General features: G+C 38.9%; 2 protein-coding genes across 4 annotated transcripts in view; one reads left to right on the plus strand and one right to left on the minus strand.

Moving 5' to 3' along the window:
- The window catches only part of LOC101738967 (uncharacterized), a 111,647-nt gene extending 99,127 nt beyond the window's left edge, over positions 1-12,520 (plus strand). Inside the window, exons 8-12 of the mRNA XM_004923478.5 lie at positions 5,798-5,906; positions 6,456-6,680; positions 7,163-7,367; positions 8,157-8,438; positions 9,295-12,520. Of these exons, the coding sequence (XP_004923535.1) occupies positions 5,798-5,906; positions 6,456-6,680; positions 7,163-7,367; positions 8,157-8,438; positions 9,295-9,531 (1,058 nt within the window). The 3' untranslated portion in view covers positions 9,532-12,520. The remainder of the gene's footprint in view (positions 1-5,797; positions 5,907-6,455; positions 6,681-7,162; positions 7,368-8,156; positions 8,439-9,294) is intronic.
- A 3,212-nt stretch (positions 12,521-15,732) lies between these two features.
- The window catches only part of LOC101739351 (uncharacterized), a 98,947-nt gene continuing 94,821 nt past the window's right edge, over positions 15,733-19,858 (minus strand). For all 3 annotated transcript variants that reach the window (XM_062669125.1, XM_012697857.3, XM_062669124.1), the window contains exons 3-4: positions 18,867-19,086; positions 15,733-17,849 (exon numbers count right to left, since the gene is read on the minus strand). In XM_062669125.1, the coding sequence (XP_062525109.1) occupies positions 16,423-17,849; positions 18,867-19,086 (1,647 nt within the window). In that variant the 3' untranslated portion in view covers positions 15,733-16,422. The remainder of the gene's footprint in view (positions 17,850-18,866; positions 19,087-19,858) is intronic.

Raw genomic sequence — 19,858 nt, forward strand, 5'->3', positions numbered from 1 at the left:
AGTTTAAATTATACAGTCGTCGTGGCCTAAAGGATAAGACGTCCGGTGCATTCGTATGAAGCGATGCACCGGTGTTCGAATCCCGCAGGCGGGTACCAATTTTTGTAATGAAATACGTACTCAACAAATGTTCACGATTGACTTCCACGGTGAAGGAATAACATCGTGTAATAAAAATCAAACCTGCAAAATTATAATTTGCGTAATTACTGGTGGTAGGACCTGTTGTGAGTCCGCGCGGGTAGGTACCACCGCCCTGCCTATTTCTGCCGTGAAGCAGTAATGTGTTTCGGTTCGAAGGGTGGGGCAGCCGTTGTAACTATACTGAGACCTTACAACTTATATCTCAAGGTGGGTGGCGCATTTACGTTGTAGATGTCTATCGGCTCCAGTAACCACTTAACATCAGGTGGGCTGTGAGCTCGTCCACACATCTAAGTAATAAAAAAAAATACACGTTCTGAATTCTACAAGAGGATCAGTGGCATAGAAGTCAAACGTAACTTTCATTATCATAGGAACGCGTATTTCACACGCGAAACCGAAACTGGTACTGGCTCAGGGCAGTAATGCTGAGTAAACACGATTTAACGGTACCAGAGAATAGTAAAAACTGGACAAATATGTACGAATGAATTTACTTAACGGACCCGCCAAGCAGGACCGCCCGTCTCACAATTATCGCCACGTATTTGAAGTTCGTTGTTTTAAAAATCATAAATCATTTTTTTTGTTTATCGCTTAGATGGATATGGACGAGCTTACGGCTCATCTGGTGTTAAGTGGTTACCGGAGCCCATAGACATCAACGTAAATGCCGCCACCCACGTTGAGACATGAGTTGTAAAACCTCAGCTTTAAGAGTACAACGGCTGCCCCACCCTTCAAACCGAAACGCACTACTGCTTCACGGCAGAAATAGGCAGGGTGGTGTTACCTACCCGTGCGGACTCACAAGATGTCCTATCACTAGTAATTACGCAAATTATAATTTTGCAGATCTGATTTTTTTTACACGATGCTATTCCTTCATCGTGGAAGTAAATCGTGAACATTTGTTAAGTACGTATTTCATTGGATAAATTAGTACCTGCTGGTGGGATTCGAACACCGATGCATCGCTACATATGAACGCACCAGGCGTCTTGTGCTTTAGGCCACGACGACTTCAAATTTCATAGGATTTGTTTCAATGTCCCCTAACGTAGTTATTGAGCATAATCCAAACCAACTGTTACGGCTTAATCTCGCAACTCTGAGAGTCGTCTTCGTGAGCACGTCAAAAATAATATCGAGGGGTGAAAGGTTTTTTGGTTTAAGCGTAATTTCGCTTAATACGCGCCATTTATCTTTGTAATTAAAGGTGAGTTTTATTTGGTATTAGCATCAACAGTTCGATGTTTTTTAATTGAGTTTCAATTAAGTTTCACTCCATTCAAATAGCCGAAGAAGTTTTTTTTTATTATGATATTTTTTCTAAATTATTAATTTTAAATGGCTCTCCTGTAAAGTTGAAAAAATCTTTCACTCCTCGATATAATGACAATAGAAAACGCTAATGTTTTTTTTGTTTTTTTTTTTATTGCTTAGATGGGTGGACGAGCTCACAGCCCACCTGGTGTTAAGTGGTTACTGGAGCCCATAGACATCTACAACGTAAATGCGCCACCCACCTTGAGATATAAGTTCTAAGGTCTCAGTATAGTTACAACGGCTACCCCACCCTTCAAACCGAAACGCATTACTGCTTCACGGCAGAAATAGGCAGGGCGGTGGTACCTACCCGTGCGGACTCACAATAGGTCCTACCACCAGTGATAATGTAAATAATATGTCTGCGAATCGCGAAAGTCAAAGATATTACCGCATTTATTGAATGTTAAAATTAACTTTATCGCCTGTCTCAACAAGAGCCGTCGTTTTCTTGAAGAACCGGCGAAACAAACATAACTGGTTTGGTTTTGATCACCAATCTTCTTTTTTTTTTCGCCACCTTATCCTAGGAGGGGTCGGCATAGCCGTCATCTCAACACTCACTCCTCTTTCTCTCATATCGTCATTCACACACTCCATCCATGTCTTCTTCGGTCGACCTCTTCTCCCTCTACCATGCACTACCATTACCATACATCTCTGAGTCACATGCATCTTCTCTCTACGCATCACATATCCATACCAAGCTAACCGTCCGCTCATTAATTTGTAGATCTCGAATATTACAAATAAAACGGTACCTAATCTAGCACAACAACAATAACATAGGTAGCTTGAAAAATTCCACCTAATAGCTGATCGTTAAGTCTATAATAAATATCATGTCGTGTAAGCGTTCTTTGACTAAATTCTTAAGCATATGAAAAGGTTTATAATTAATCGTTTTGTGGAAACTTATTGGAAAGTTTCACTTAGCACGTTAAACAAAGTACGGGTAATTTATTTGGCTATTCCAGTTTAGAGAATAAGGCGGCGTTTATCTGTAACCATTGAGATTTTGAACTCGTGCCTCAAGATGGGTACCTGCAATCACCTCGTGATGTCCATGGTCTCCACCTCATTTCACATGAGGCTGTCTGTATGCGAATCTATAACAACAACAAAAAACCGGGAAAACTAGTATTCGGTATTTACGATGTAAAAGTAATGAGAGGTTATTTCGGTATAAATGCGGACGGAAGTTTGATGGTATTTCTTGATTAATTATGTAAAATTAAGGTTCAATGACACTCGGAAATCGAAGGGTATATCATTGAAACGTCTAGTTTAAAGTACGCTGCTATTTAAGTATAAGTATAGCTAAGATTACATTTTCGACCAAGTTTTGTTTTGAAGTTCGAGGAAATTATGTCCGATAATTGACGTTCAAAGTTCGGTAGGTTTGTGTAAGTGGTTTCGAAGGGCCAAGTTTCTATTCACGTCTCGGCTCATACCTCTAAAAGAGTTGCGGGAATACGATGCGAGTTTTTACATCGTCGAGAACACGTTCGCTGTAACTATTCAATTGTTTAATTATGTCTGCCTTAATTCAAGTTTACTTGAGGATGTGATTCGATGTAGACGTCAAGAACACGTTCGCTCTAACTATTCAATTGTTGAAATATGTCTGCCTTAATTCAAATTTACTTGCGGACGTAATTCGATGTAGAAATTAACAATTCGATTATTGAGTCTAATGCGCTCGTCAACAAAGATTTATCAAACAAAAAATCGTCTACTAACATTATCAAAAAAAAAAAGTGTGTGTGTCCGCTCCGACGCACGACTGGAGTTTACTGGATATAAAAAATTAAACGAAACAATACGAGAAATAGTTCTATATTACGACAACACGATACACTACAGATTATTAACAAATTAACGAGACACAAAACAAACGACTAACAAATATATGAAAATACAATAATGAGAGAAACGCGCGATCAGTACGAGGCTTTGTGGCGGACTGCCGGCGCAGCAGCCCGGCGTCACCTGCAATAACGCGGCCGCGCGTTGGCTCCTGATTGGCGCGCGCACGCATCACGCAATCAGGAGCCAATCAGGCGCATAACGCATTTCGTGTGACATGCTAGTACGATTTTGATTGGCGCGCGCACGCATCACGCAATCAGGAGCCAATCAGGCGCATAACGCATTTCGTGTGACATGCTAGTACGATTTTGGTCCCCATAATTTTCATACCCCGGGCCTATATATGTAAATCGATTCTAAAGGAGTAAACTCCAAAAACATAATTATGTTCATAATTTCACGTTTGAAAATGAAGTTTTAAAATTGCAATCGTTTTTAATACCATTTGGGTAATTAAAATCATTCTACGTATTACTGCTATGATGCAGTGAGGCGTTCCAGTTTTAAGAGTGGGAGAGCTATTTTACAATATAATTAAGACTTCGACGACATGACGCAACATGCCAGTATACATGTTTATGATATCTATAAGCTCCGATTACCACATTAAGCAATCGCAACTATGCAATAAAAATATGTATTATAGACATTACGCCTTGATATTCAATTATATTATCTCTATAATAATATCTTTAAATTATTCCGTTAACTATTATAGTCCGTAGAAGTTGGCACACCGAAAAAAATACGAAAAACTAATTTTGACACAAAGCATTTTTTTCACAAAGTACATAATGCCTCTTATCGCATAAAGTCGACAATCTTTAAGCGTGAATATGTAATAAAAATTTTCAATCTTAAAATATACAGGAGCACTAGGTAGTCATTGTGTTTCTATTTTAAATGATTAATAAAATGTCCTGTTCACTATTGCGTTTATTTTCTTTAATGTCCAGTGTAGTCCGTGACCAAAAAAATTATGTAGTAAATCCATAGTCTTCTCACATTTTATATAATTTGGAACCTAAGGCTCAGACATGTCGAAGTCTGAACGTGCGATTGACCCACCTTCAAACTGATGGTAAAAATATACATAGGCCTGATTACAACCCGTGTGCTTATTCAATTAAATTTGTAAATTTTTAGATATCATTTTATTTCTAATTCCTTATATGAGTCCTATCTTGAGCAATGGAAAGCACTGAGTTATTATTCTGCAAGATTGCATACCCCTGTCCGACTTTTTCAGTCGAGGACTCTATTCTTAAAGGCGGGATAATTGTTATCACAAAACAACTTTGATGTATAGAAGATAACGCTCATAATCGTCTAAACAATACATGCAAGTTTGTACAAGTATTGACAAAGGCAAAGCCTTTCCATCTTTTTTTTTTCCTTCCAATGCTGATAGCTTGAGAGGCTATTTCAGCTTCACCCTAACGTGTGTAGGTGAGCTCACGGGGCTCAAACCGGAGTGTTGCTAACACTGACCCTAGCAAGAGTAGTGCTTCGCAGAATCTACCACCGGATCGGAAACGCGACCCACTGAGAAGATCCGGCGAGAAACTCAGTGGGCTGAAACCCATCTTTTACTAACGCACACACAATAGAGCACCTTGTAAACCGATTTTCCGGACAAATTCCTAAAAACAAAAGTTTCACCCACTTTCTTTTGTTTTAGTTGTAACATATTTCCGTCTTCGTTTTAAAGATTAGTACATAATTTACTTTGAAGGAGTGGCGTTTGCGTTAATCTTTAAGCTAACGAGTTTCCGAATGGACCGTTTTAAGTGGTTAATTGTTTGTCAATGACAAACATTGTAAATAGTCGAAGTAATAACAAATAACATCTTGTAGATATTCTTCCGCGTTAATTATCAAATGAGTTTGAAGAAAATCGAAAGCTTAGGGGAAATAAGAATATGAAATCTTGTATAAAATTCTTGCGTATAAAATTATTGATTATTATTATTATCAGGTATTATAACGTTTGACGCAAAATACGGGTTAAGGCTAGCGCCATGTGAATATACACCGTGACACGCGAACTTAAAGTGTCTATTGCAATACCTAATCTTATCAGCTTAAAAAGGATTGCTATCATTGAACATAGTGGACTCATTGATTTGACCGGTCATCGTTCTCGTCGAACCCGTCACTTGCGACAAAGGGCTCGACGAGTTAATTAACCCACAGACACAGCCCACTGAGTTTCTCGTTGGATCTTCTTAGTGGGCTGCGTTTCCGATCCGGTGGTAGATTCTGCGAAGCACGGCTCTTGCTAGGGTTAGTGTTAACAACGTCGTCAGGTTTGAGCTCCGTGAGCTCACCTACTGGCTCGGCGAATCTAGAATAGCCCCTCGAGGTTGCTAGAATAGGTAGAAAAAAATATGATTTAAGTTTCTCAATAATTCAGTCCGTCTTACAAATGATTGCATTGTCTTTGTTTCAGGTGAATTTGATATGAGAGTTAAGTCGTGCGCTGCCTCAGACGGCTCAGGTCATGTCATACAGCTATCCGACGAATATGGATGCGTGTTGAGGCCTAAGATGATTTCCAGGTAATAGTAATAACCTTTTTTTATCGGTCACAAATCAGGCGTATGTCACCTGCCTCCAAGCTATTCTCTACACCAGGGATCCCCAAACTTATTTTGTCTACTGCCCACTTTGAGAATAAATAACTTTTTAGCACCTCCATTTTTTCACCTACTTAAAAACCACTATAGCAAGAGTTCAATCGGTGTCTAAGGGTCCTCCTAGATGTAATTACAAATCGCCTCCCAAGCCTCTACACAACGCCCCCTTTTTTTGGATCTCTTACTTTAGGCCTGCAGCGCCCACAAGTGAGCGTTATCGCCCACTTTGGGAAAGGCTACACTATAGGAACCAGAGACTGATAATCATACTTCTAAAAATTTTAATAAGCACTAGTAGGTATGCCCCGGGTCGCGGGAGATCGTTGACCTGTTGGTTAGAGGATTTCTGTTCAGCGTACATTGCGTGTAGTTCTCTATGTTCTCTATGCTTAAATAAAGGATTGTTTGAAATTTGGATTTCTATTGAATATTCCAATTGAAACTAAATCTTCTCTGCTTTGTAACTTACAGATTCCTTAAAGCGAAAGCGGCAGATGAAAGGGCATCGGTCATAACTTATGCGTTCTTCCATGCTTTCAAATTTCCGGATGCATTGAGCGTGCATATTAGATGTAAAGTGGAGATCTGCAGGCACGGATGTCTGGACCACTGTCAGCTGGCCGGCCTCTCCCCTCAACGACACGGCGCTTTGGATAGGAAAGATGACAGAACTCATCAAGACCATAATGAGATAAAGTAAGTTTTATTTTGTAGAAGGTTGTTGTAGGATATACCTAAATGCAAAGTGGCTACGTAGCCAATAGATCTGGCATGCGTGGTCGAAGTCTGAATTTCATGCATATTTAAGACGTCTGTTAATTTTTTGTTCCTCTTTCCTTTTCAATTGCTTTAATTAAAATAGAAAGACGAGAGCTCATTGTAGACTTGATGCATTTATCAATCATATACCAAGGTGAATGCCAACACCTATCTTGAGACATCAGATGGAAGTATCACTTGTGTTACAGAATTTTAAGCCATTAAAGGGAAATACATGATTGCTTGACGGCCAAAATAGTTAAGACGCTGGTGCGTAGCTCTGCAGGTTTACAACACTCGACCACCAGAGCCCAAAATGTGACTAATCGATTATCTTATTCCCGATTCAAATAACAAATTAAATTAATTAACCTACCAAAAGTACAAGTCCTGAATCGCATTAATATCTGCATTTCCAGTGACTCAACGGCCGAAGATGATACAAGTATGATCGAAAACCAACGGCTGCCATTAGAAGAGGCATTCGGTGATGAAGTATCTGGTGAAGCGGTACCCGCTCCGGTACCACTGCTGCAGCGATCACCAGCACCCGTCGTCGAACCTGACACAGATCATCTTGCTGCTGTTGAGGAATTAGCTGAGGCTCTGTCCAGGCCTTTCAATGTAAGTTCCGTTATGACGTACGGCTCACATGATATCAAGATCTTGGCGGTTTTTTTTTATTGCCCTTGTAGGCAGACAAGCATACGGCTCACCTGATGATGAGTGTTTACCGTCGCCCATGGACTTCAGCAATGACAGGGGTAGAGCTAAGCCGCTGCCTACCGTTGAGTACTCTCCATAAGCCTCGTTTGAAGAAGGACAAGTCATAGCGCTTGGGAAAAACTGAAACTAAAAGAAAGGAAAAGAAGAGAAGGAAAGGAAAGGAATCTAAAAGTTTTCACAATTCTAAAAACTCGATTGCAATAAATAACCTATCATTCTGATGTAACCGAAACCCAAGATTACTTCGCCGCAGAATTAGGTACGTAAATGCCAGGGGCACGTGCGAGCATACCCAAGAATTAAAACTATGAAAGGTGTGACTAGAGGTGGAAATGGAATATGTCCAATACCTGTCTATGAAGGCTATCAGAAGCATGTAACCAATCATCCCCACAACTTTTAGTCACTTTAGTGGATATCGTTTGCTCATATCAATAGTCTTCAGTTTTCCAACTTGCTGGTCTATCAGTAAATCAGTTCGCCGGTAATGTATCACTACCAGAAGAATGTATCATTAGAAAGTTTTGTTATGTTGAAATAATGGAATTTCAATTCATATACATGCCTATATGCTAGTTCATTCTTGAGTAATGAAAGTTGAATTAAGAAAGCATCTAATATAATAATAGGTATTCGTGTTACGTGCAGTTGCCTGACTTTAAATAAAAACTGAAATTATCTTCTCAGGACCATCCCACGGATCTCAGTGATCGAGAAAGATTCCCACATGGCCCACGCAACTTCAACTCCAAGCCTGATCTCGGAGAAGAAGTTATGATCAAGCCTCCTAGTCCCGCTGTCGCTGGCCCCAGGTCTTTGAGGAAAAGGCGTAATGTCCGCGACGCCAGGTCTGCAGATGTTGGCGTTTCTGGCATTTATGAAGTAGTGTCTGAGGCTGACCTAGATTTTGGGCCAAGTGGACCAACCAAAGAACCGGTTACTGTCTTTAGCGGAAGGATACGAGAAGAGGTAAAATCCATTTACTGTATCATGTTAAATTTGAGTAGTTGTTAAAAAAATAATTCCAAATTTAATTGACCCTGCTTGGACGTGGCATCTATGGTAAGTATGGTAGTAAATTTGTTTGTAAGTCATCATTACGCTGAGAAGGATTTCGTTATAGTATTTTAAAAATGACAGAGGACATCTCTGACGTGGTGGAAAAGTTTCACAAAAGGGCATTCAAGGGCAAAGGGCTTATTAAACAAAGAATTAAACGGCAGTGATCTCCTCCATGCTCGTGTCTTAGAATGAAGAAGTTGCAGATCTGAAGACGAACATGGACCAATATGTATTCGATTTTCCTGAAACTCGTGAAAGCAATGTTAAATGTTTTAATGAATGCTCCCTGAAATGCCATTAGAAAATTCGTAGATTTATGAAATTTTTAAGAATTTCTCAAATAATTATTGAGTATGATGGCAGAATATCGTACTTACGTTACGTACGTTAGTAGGTACCGTCGCTCATGGAAATAAGCAAAGACAAGGGTACTGAATGCTTTTCTCTATTAAGGTCTTGTGTTAAATTTACTGGTGGTGGGACGTTTTGTGAGTCCGACTCGGGTATGTAGCACCAGCTTGCCTATTTCTGCCATGAAGCAATAATGCGCTTCGGTTTGAACGGTGGACCAGCTGTTGTACTGTGAAAACTGACCTTAGAACTCATGTCTCGAGGTGGGTGTTGGTATTTACGTTGTAGATACCTATGGACTCCAGTAACCATTTAACGTCAGGTGGGCCGTGAGCTCATCCACATATTTAAGCCAAAAAAACCAAATTAATACATCCATCGCTGATCATAAATACACTTTTGTATTTGATAGGTGGTCTACGGCATTTGTATGGGAGCGGTAAGTTTCGGGGCATTATTCGCGTCGGCTGCCGGCGCTGCGGCGGGGGCGGCGTTTGCTGCCGCGATCATGTTGCACAGAATACGGACGCGGAGACCCCCGCCGCCCGCGCCGCCCGCCCCGCCCCTCGCCGCGCACTCCCTGGCCGCCTGGATGGCCTTGAGACTTTTAGGCTCTCCTCCACACCCGCATATGTCACGCGAGGGATGATGACGTATTAGATTGTTATTCCGTTTTCGTCCGTAATGTTCTTTACTCGTCTTCCAACATAAGAATTGTGTCTAAGTCTACACATGGAGATTTTTTTTAATGTGACTAAAAATGTCTATATTTTCATGCAAACAAACCCTACGTTATACGTAAGATGATTGTTACCTTGAATATCATCCAATATAAATGGCTTATGGCGATCGATGTCTGTGTGAAAACTCTCTCCTATGTTATAATTGTATACGAAAATCTCACCGCTCTTTCTCGAAAAACTCTGTGTGTAAATGAATCCTTAATACCTCCCATTAATTCTTATCCCAATTTGCCTGAAGGCAAATACGTTAATTGAATATTTAAATGTAAAGGAATATTCCAAATTTATATTTAAAGAAAAAAATCATAGTTGTGATTAAAAAAAATAGTTTTACAGTGGATAAACCCCAATGTAAATCTATTTATTGTCTATCAAATAATACAGTTTCTAAATTTATTAAGTGTATTTTTAATTTTTAGTATAATGCTTTATTATAATAAATGTCCACTGATTTATGAAAAAATATATAGTAATTAATATGTGAACAGAGTTTTCGATACCTGATATATATTATTTTGTAATAAATTTATTTTTACTTTTTTATTCTCCTGTTTAAGTTTCTTTGCGAGGTCAGTCTTGTCATTGAATAAGGTTTTAAAATTTAATGAACTAGATTTATTCTTTCGAATCAATTATGAATATTTTTGACAGAAGAAATGTCATATTCAAATGATATTCTTTATTTTTTAAATATTTTCATAAATATTTATACACTATTAAACCAAAATTAATCAAATCTGGTTCATTAATAATAAAAATATAAACTGAATTATTTTAAAATCACGGTTTATTTTAGCGATCGTTTTTTTATTTATTTTTTATTTTGTAAGGAAAATATGGTTCTAGTAGTTTAATTGACCTAATGGAGCTATGTCGTACTATGGACTCAGTCGTTAAAAACATTTAAATATTCTTTATTTGTACAGATTATTTACATTAATTAAGCATAGCAATACAATCAAACGCACAAACATTTATTTACTAACGAAGACAAAGAATTTATCGTTGTACATATTATTATTATTATTATTATTAAAATGTAATCTTTTAATCTTGCGTATTTTTAAAGATGTTATCGCAGAATTCCCGTTGAAAAATAATCGATAAAAATATATATTACTGCAAACCTATTTGCTTGAATATTAATTTCATTGTCTTCGTTTACGTTATTTTTATTATTACTTTATCAATACAACTCATGACAAATATATTACTGGGTGTCCATAGAATTTTAATGCTATTGGAAACTTGTCGAATATTTTTTTTTATACTCAAAGAAATATAATGTATAAATAAAATAGTTACATTTAAAAATATGCTACCATGAATCGACTGTTAATATACGCATTAGAGAAAAATACAACTAAATACATACATCGTACATACGATCATCATCATCATTATCATCATCAGCCTTTATCGGCCCACTGCTGGACATAGGCTTTCCCCAATGCCTTCCACATAATATGATCCTCCGCTTTCCGCATCCAACGACTTCCCGCCGTGCGCACTAAGTCGTCAGTCCACCTGGTTGGAGGACGCCCCACGCTCCTGATACCCATCATCATACGATCGCGTATTTGGAATTTAAAAATATTAAAAAAATACATGAACATATTAAACCATAAAATTTCATTAGACACACACTCAAGAATAAAGCTCCGCATACATACCTACACTTATTTCTTTGACTTTCCTACTGAAACAGACTTTTTTTAACAGAGGTTTTACTAAAGTATATTTATAAAGCTATAGCTATAAAGATTTAGCTGTAAGTAAACTATGTATGATCGAGTCATGCCATTAGTTTTAAGTTATAATTATTCAAAAATCAAATGATACTACATAGGAAAGGAAAAATTCAACGATATATAAATAACTGTAAATCTCCGTATTCGTTTTGTATGAAAATCCAAAATCTCCAAAAAAAAAACTCAGTAACTGTAGCCTTTGTCTTTAATAGTTTTTTTTTTTTTAGATAAATTAGTTTGTAATTAAAACGATTTTACATTTTAAAAAAAACTCACTGGTTACGTGAAAGATTTGCAGAAACCAATCATTAAACATTATATTAATTTGGCATTTTTTCAATTTCAACACACCAGTGATTGTGACATGTTATAATTTTTTTATATAAATAAAATTAATTAGGGTAATGTGAATAAAACACCAATGAATGTCTAAGCTAGTTTAGTTTTTTAATATTAACCTAAGGACTGCATTTATTTTGCATTTATTTTTCTACTAAACATACCTTTCGTATACTATTGCTCAATTTTATCATTATTAAGCTAGGGTTAGTAGTTATATTATTATGTGTATTTAAATGAGAGATCGTCTGTAAATGGAAAGTCTGTATTGATCCAGATTTATTAAATAATATAATAATCTCGATTTTAAAATACGACATTTTCTAGCTCAAAGTTTTGCATTTTTTATTAAAATAATGTTCACACACGGTCTCTTGAACATTGTTCTAGAATACTCTATTTTACGTCATTAATGATAAATGTCAATCATTGCTCATCGTGGTGAATGTGACGTGGTTTACGTCAGTAAATGATGTTTTAATTTAGAAAGATCAGTGGAACTAACGTTATTGAGCATGTCACCCAAAAATTTAGTATTTACTAATTTTATTTAATATTATTAATAATACTTTAGTTACATGGAATATCAAATTCGTTTTCATTTAGTAGTGCAATTTATTTTATATTCTGATACTTGGTAAAGGTACTTTCGGTGGTTTATATTATATTACAATTACATTATATTCTAGGGTATTATTTATGTAACATTCTTCTGATAAATAAAAATATTTATTTAATTTTGTAAAAGTTGTAAAAGCACTTGTTGTGTTTAGAGGAATTAAATATAATATGTTGAGAGTATTCACAGCGTGTCGTTTATTTTTCATCAAAAATTTTATTGAGCTGATTTATAATCAGACGATCTTAAAGAACATTTGGTAGTAAGTTGTTGAAGTCGCCGTTCACTTACCAAGTCGAGGTCTACTTTTCTTTAACTTGAGATATCTGTTTAACAAAGACAGAATTACAGAACACAGTACAGTAGTAGTGGTAATAAGGCTAATATTATAGCATTCAATACCGGTAATGTTATTCCAAACGTTGAAGATTATACGAAAAGATATCAAAATCACTTTCTTGCTTTTTAGTTACAATAAAATTATACTTCTAACGTAGTCGGTAGGAAATTATACCGACTACCCCTTCCTATCATACTATCATACTATTGATATAATATATGTATTTTTCAAACAGTTATATCGCTCCACGGATGCCGTTTCTACATAGAAAATTAACATATATATTCTTACTCTGGCCATAAATACTGTTACAATTAAAAATAAACAAAATATTACATTTGAATTTGGAATCTGTCATTTTTATATGATTGCTCATTGAGTTTTCTCATTTTGGCGCCGATATATTGTACAATATTTTGCGATATTAAAATGGAGTGGGGTGATAAAGGGAACCGAATCGCTGTGAGTGCATCACACAAAGTAGGTATGGAGCCAAATGCAATTTTTAAAACTCTCCATACGCTTGGTATTAGTAAAATGTTTGTGTACCGGGCTATTAATAGGTGCAATGAGACCTCCTCTGCTAGTGACAGAAAAATATCTGGCCGTCCACGTAGTGTTCGTACGAAAAAGGTGGTCAAAGCAGTAAGGGAAAGAATTCGAAGAAATCCTGTCCGAAAGCAAAAGATTTTATCTCGGGAGATGAAGATAGCACCTAGAACCATGTCGCGTATTTTAAAAGATGACTTAGGACTTGCAGCCTATAAGAGGAAAATTTTCCCATGGAAAGAGTACGTGCTTCTATTGATAACTGGCCACAACGCTTAAAGGACTGTATTGCAGCCAATGGAGACCACTTCGAATAAGCTTTTTGTACTTTAAGTTGTTTTATATTTATGTATTAAACTAACACACTGTAAAAGTAATAAATGTTATTTGCAATAGTTTATTTTTATTTTTAATTGTAACAGTATTTATGGCCAGACTAAGTATTTATAAAATATATTCTATTTATATGGTAATCTGTTTACTATATGTTCTGAAGAGAATCCCATCTATAAACACTTTTGAAGAATGAACGAGTTTTTTTTTTATTGCTTAGATGGGTGGACGAGCTCACAGCCCACCTGTTGTTAAGTGATTACTGGAGCCCATAGACATCTGCGACGTAAATGCGCCACCCACCTTGAGATATAAGTTCTGAGGTCTCAAGTATAGTTACAACGGCTGCCCCACCCTTCAAGCCGAAACGCATTACTGCTTCACGGTAGAAATAGGCAGGGTGGTGGTACCTACCCGCACGGACTCACAAGAGGTCCTACCACCAGTAATTCTAGATGAGCACATTGATCCCAAGCTCAGTACGTGCTTGCTGCGTGCAATGCCTCCTCCGAAACAGCAATTACCAAAACTAACCAAAACACCGCTACCGCTATCATCGGACTCAACTTTTTTGGTTTTCCCTACCTATGCTGATAGCCTTGAGAGGCTATTTCAGCTTGACCCTAGCGTGTAGATGAGCTCTCGGGGCTCAAGCCGAAGTTCATGATAACACTGGCCCTAGCAAGAGCAGTGCTTCGCAGAATTTACCACCGGATCGGAAATGCGACCCACTGAGAAGATCCGGCGTGAAACTTCGTGGGCTGTGTCTATGGGCTAATTTAGTCGTCAAGCCCTTCGTCGCAAGCAATGGGTTCGGCGAGGACGGTGACGTGCTTAGGGCGACGTCGACTGTTTACCATTCGGTCCATAGAATCGGGTATGTAATTTCCGGCGGCCACGACAAGAGGATTTTCGTGTCGTGCCGCCTTCTCAAAGTGGCGCATTGATGCTGACTGTATATACTTGCTGAAGGACTGGAGAGTGGTTCAGTCATCGCTTCATGATGCTGTTACGTATTTGAACAAAGCCATGAATACGATGACTACATACACATTACATTGCGGCTACCACAAGAAAGATGCAAGGCCCTCCTTAAGCTTCGGCAGCAAGCCATCTCGGTAGATTGGCTGGTCCCTCCGCTCTCCATTGTCAACGACCAAATTGTGAATTGTCAGTAGAAAATATATGTCTCTAGCTCAATGAGTTTCTCGCCGGATCTTCTTAGTGGGTCGCGATTCTGATGCGGTGGTAGATTCTGTGAAGCGGTACTCTTGCCAGGTCTAGTATTACTGAATTCCTATAAGTTGAGACCGTGAGCTCACTTACCCGTACGCGCATAGCTGGACTAGCTCTTTAGACTAGTGAATAGGTAGGGAAAACAGAAAACAAAATAGGCACGCCTCAGGCCTTAACCGATCGAAATGTAATAAAATCTGAAGACCGAGCTTGCGTTATCGCATTCGCAGTCGGCGGTATCACGATTAGTGGAGCATGGGTTGCATTATGCATGACTATATGTACCCTTCGCTATCCTCCAATGCCTTGCTAAACCACTTATTGAAACACAACACTCGACTGCGCGATGCGAGCGGTCATGGTTTTATTTCCTTTTATACCCACTCCATTAGTCAATAATAGGTGAAGCAAGGAATCGGGATTCATCATCATCATCATCATCAGCCTTTATCTGCCCACTGCTGGACATAGGCCTTCCCCAATGCCTTCCACATAACGCGGTCCTCCGCCTTCCGCATCCAACGACTTCCCGCCGTGCGCACTAAATCGTCAGTCCACCTGGTTGGAGGACGCCCCACGCTCCTTGTACCCATTCGTGGCCTCCATTCAAAGACTTTCTTCCCCCACCTGGCGTCGCTGGCTCGACAGATGTGACCGGCCCATTGCCACTTCAGCCTGCTAGCTTTGAGAGCTATGTCGTCGACTTTGGTTCTCCGTCGAATTTCTTCGTTCCGGATTTTGTCCCTTAGAGAAATACCTAGCATAGCTCTCTCCATCGCCCGCTGTGCGACTCTTAACTTATGGGCCAGCCCTGCCGTCAGTGTCCAGGATTCATCATACCGGTCCAAAAAGTGCTCAACCCTGTTTAGTACTGGGAGAAAAGAGGAACTGGCAATAATACTATGTCTGTCAAAAAAAAAGAGAGAGAGAAAAAACAATATTTTTCTGCTTTAACATTTAATAAGTATTTCCAAATAACTATTACATAACCATACTTTCCGTTCATGACAATCTTTCTTAATTATACAAATATACTTAATGAAAAACAATCCGACACGGATCAAACAAAACTGAAACCGTCTGTTAAATGCAAAAGATATAAAGAATACTACGAAGAGGTACTCAGGTGGCGTTAAATAAATAAATTATTTTTATTCTTACAAAATGACTATAAATAACTTAATTAAAATAAATAATCATTTAATACTAATGACAAGTTATTTTAAGCTAAAACTAGCGGTTCACCTAAACGTTGAAACACCACGTTCTATTTCCGTTGCCTCTGTTTCTAATAAACATTCGAAAAGAGGTAACAGAAAAAAATATTGTACTTATCATATTATCATTATTTATTTAAGACTAAATATTTGTTTATTGGAATACATTTGTGACGTCGGAAATTTTTATATTTCTTACAAATGTAGAATTTAGATTTACCAAAGTATAAAATATAAGTAAATAAAAATAAATAAAAATAACAATATTAATCGCGACGCCTTTAAACATAATTTTTAAACGAAATTTGAGCGCACAAACGTTCACGCACATAAATAAAATTGGCATGACCTACATACATCAGTCAGTCTCATCACACTAATATTTACAAGTTTAGCACATGCTAACGTTTTTGTTACGAGTAGAAGCGACTCTTTGATATGACGTGAGCGGTCGGTGGGTGAGGCCTGGCTATCGTCGTCACGGCAATCGTCTTCTTCTTCAGCTTAGTTATAGGCCTCAGCTTCAGGAATAGAACTGCTGATACGGCACACGAACAGACTAACGTAACGAGAAGGGCTCCTAAAGTTGCCGCGAACCCTGGAGTAGTCATACACACGAGACCAGGAGAAGGCACTACCTTCGGTGCGGAGTTGATTTCAGATGCATCCAAATTGAGGTCGCCAGCCGAAACGACACGAATAACTCTGTTAACTCCCACTTCTTTTTCAGGAGATGTGGCCCGCCTTTGTCTCCTGACTCTTCTCTCGTCTCTCCTGATTTCAGCTCCAACAGGATACGAGTCAATTTGAGGTGGCCCATATTCCGCGTGAGCTATAACATTCGGTCCTCCCTCAGAGCATTGATCCGGGCATCGGTATCTGCAAATCTGGATGGTACATTGGAAGTGAACCTCCATGGAATCCGGGAATTTGAATGCTTGGAAGTGAGCGTAAGAGAGCACACTGGCACTAGCACCAAAGTTCTTGATCTTCGTAAACCTGGACATTAATTTCGGTCGTGTCACACAGCCTCGCCTATCGACTAACTGTATAGGGGCGCGTTGACCATCGTGCGCTACACAATCTCGAACGAGCATATCAAATTTCGCATCATCATCTTTGATAGCAAGTACCATAGTCATGGTTTGTCCAATTTTCACGAGTCCAGAAACTTCCGAGGCCCAGGGTCCCTTTCCAACTTGAATTTGCATCCAGCATCCGACATTATCACCAGCGAAGTCTGCTCTGACCACGTCTAGCATATCAACAGGGAATGGTCTGAAGGTAACCGCTTTCTCGTATTGGTCGTGCCACGTGCAACGCAATTTACGGGCTTGATCCCATACTTCTTGTACTTGAGGATCATATTGTATTACGATAACGTTTTCGAAATACGTGCCGGCTGCTGCGACATCTCCATGGTATCTGGGGTCACCACTGCCCGCAGTTCCACAAGCATGTGCCCCAATTTCAAAGGAAGCTTGGTTTCTTCCTAGATTAGGTGGCAAGTGTACACATTGGTGATTCGAGTAATGTCCCTTTGAGAATACGATGCCGAAGAATGGCTTATCGAAGCTAAGGAATACTCTCATGGCGTTCTTTTCACATTTGACATCTAAAGATACGATTTTCGGCATATCTGGGGCTGGTGCTGGCCAGACATCGCCAGCGCCACTGAAGACTTTCTCGCTGGCTGATGTTTGAGCGTCTGCTGGTGGAGCAGGTGGGGGTGGTGGTCCGCGGAAACCGGCTCCTAGTTCGTTTTTGTGGTGGTTAACCGGAGGTCCAAGAGCATACTGCTTTGTGTGCATCGGGTGGTGGTTTGGAATTCGAGCTATGCCTGAAACGAAATAATACGAATTTGTTACTTAATGTAATTGTAAATAAGACGATGTTATTGTTATTGTTGAATTAGTATTATGAAACTAAAATAGAAGGTCGACTTTACTCATTTTTTGCGATGTTGTTTTAGTATCCAAAAACTAAAATCATTTTTAAGTATCTAAATAAATGAGGCCCATGTAAGATAGTGACTGATTACAAACAGGGTAGACGAGCCTCTACTTAAAGCAACAATAAAATACGCAACAGATTTTGACTCTACTTCTGAATTGATTAAACATCATGTTTCATATTTCATCATGTTATGTTAGTTGGAATTAAAGATATACTACATTGCCCCACAACCAAGATACTTAATTGGGTTGCGTCCCATTTGTACAAAGTACAAAATTGAAAAATTCGTATGCATGACGTGTTGATGAGCAGACGATCTAGCAGCCAACCCGCTTTGAGACATAAGGCCAAATATGTACTCAATTAAATTATACTAATTACCAGTAGTCACGATGCTATTAGTTCATTATTATTATTGTTATTTATTTTTTCCTACCTATTCGCTGGTAGCCTTAGGGGCTATTTCAGCTACGCGCGGACGGGTAGGTGAGCTCACGGGCTGAACCTCAGAGAATTTGCTAACACTAGCCCTAGCAAGAGCAGCGCTTCACAGAATCTACCACCGGATTGGGACCCCAACCCATTGAAGCTCAGTGGGTTATATCTATGGGCCTTCATTAAGAATGCACCAGTGGTAAATTCTGCGAAGCACTGGTCTTCCTAGGGCCCGTGTTAGCAACACTCCGGTTTGAGCCCCGTGACCTCACCTAAACGTCAAGGAGAAGCGGAAATAGCCTCTCAAGCTATCAGCATAGCTGGGAAAAAAAATTTATGTAATTCGTGAACATATGTTAAGTTCAGTCTGAGGGAACACCAGCGTAGTTACATTGCTTTTACAAGTACCCGCGGCGTCGTATCCAATAGGAAACTATATCTTTATTGAGACAAAATTATAGCTTACTCAAGGGATGATGCGCCTGGTGATGCGGGGGGTTCTGTCGTCTATTATGCGGAGGTGGAACAGGAGGAGGAGGTCCATTGTATGCGTGACTTGGGGCGTCTCGTTCAGCAGACTCCATTGCTAGTTGATCGGATGAAGGTTCTACAGCATTGCTGGAGTCGGATCCTTTGCCGCCTGCATTGTTATTCTCATTGGATGGCTGGTCACTGAGAGTTCCGCTCTGTAATCAAATATGGAAATTGAATTTAATAAAAGTGCAATGGAGTAAATACGATTTTTATTTATAGGGCACATTGCTCGTAGAACGGATGGCCGTTGGGGCCACTAAGTTCTAGAGTGGCAACCGCGTGCCGGAAGACGTAGAGTGGGTAGGTCTCTTACAAGATGGACCGATGATCTATTGAGGTTCGCGGGGATCCGCTGGATGCAGACAGCGCATGACCGGTCTTTGTGGCGAGGCTTGGGGGAGGCCTAAGTAAAGCAGTGAACGTCTGTGGGCCGATAAGAAGATGTACCTACAGTAGATTGGGGGTAATAGAGACTAGAGTTAGAATAGGGACAAATCTGGGATGTCGCAATAGTTTTGTTGACTTCTTAGATCTAACTTTGTTGAACTGAAAATGACTTTTATTTTGTCCTTAAGAATATTAAATAGCTCAAAGTTTTGTAACTCATTAAAGACATGAAAAAGTGAATTACCTAAAGTTAGGTACCTACCTAAAAACTAAATAGTGCCAGCCCTATCGAAAAACTGTATTGTCCCCATACGTAGCCTGATTCACCCCAAAGCCAAGGTGAATCGGGTCCAGCTAGTTTTCCAGTTTTTGTGTTTATTTTGTAATGATATATGATAATGAGTCCATATATAAAAATTTAATAACGCATCGTATATAAAAATTTAAGCCTCCGGAACCATTTTAATCTCAATTTTATTGGCATTACCCTAAGAAGAACCATTGAAAATATGTGTTGGACATAAACATGAAATATGT

The sequence above is a fragment of the Bombyx mori genome, chromosome 6 (assembly GCF_030269925.1).
Source record: "Bombyx mori chromosome 6, ASM3026992v2".
Classification (NCBI taxonomy): Eukaryota; Metazoa; Arthropoda; class Insecta; order Lepidoptera; family Bombycidae; genus Bombyx; species Bombyx mori.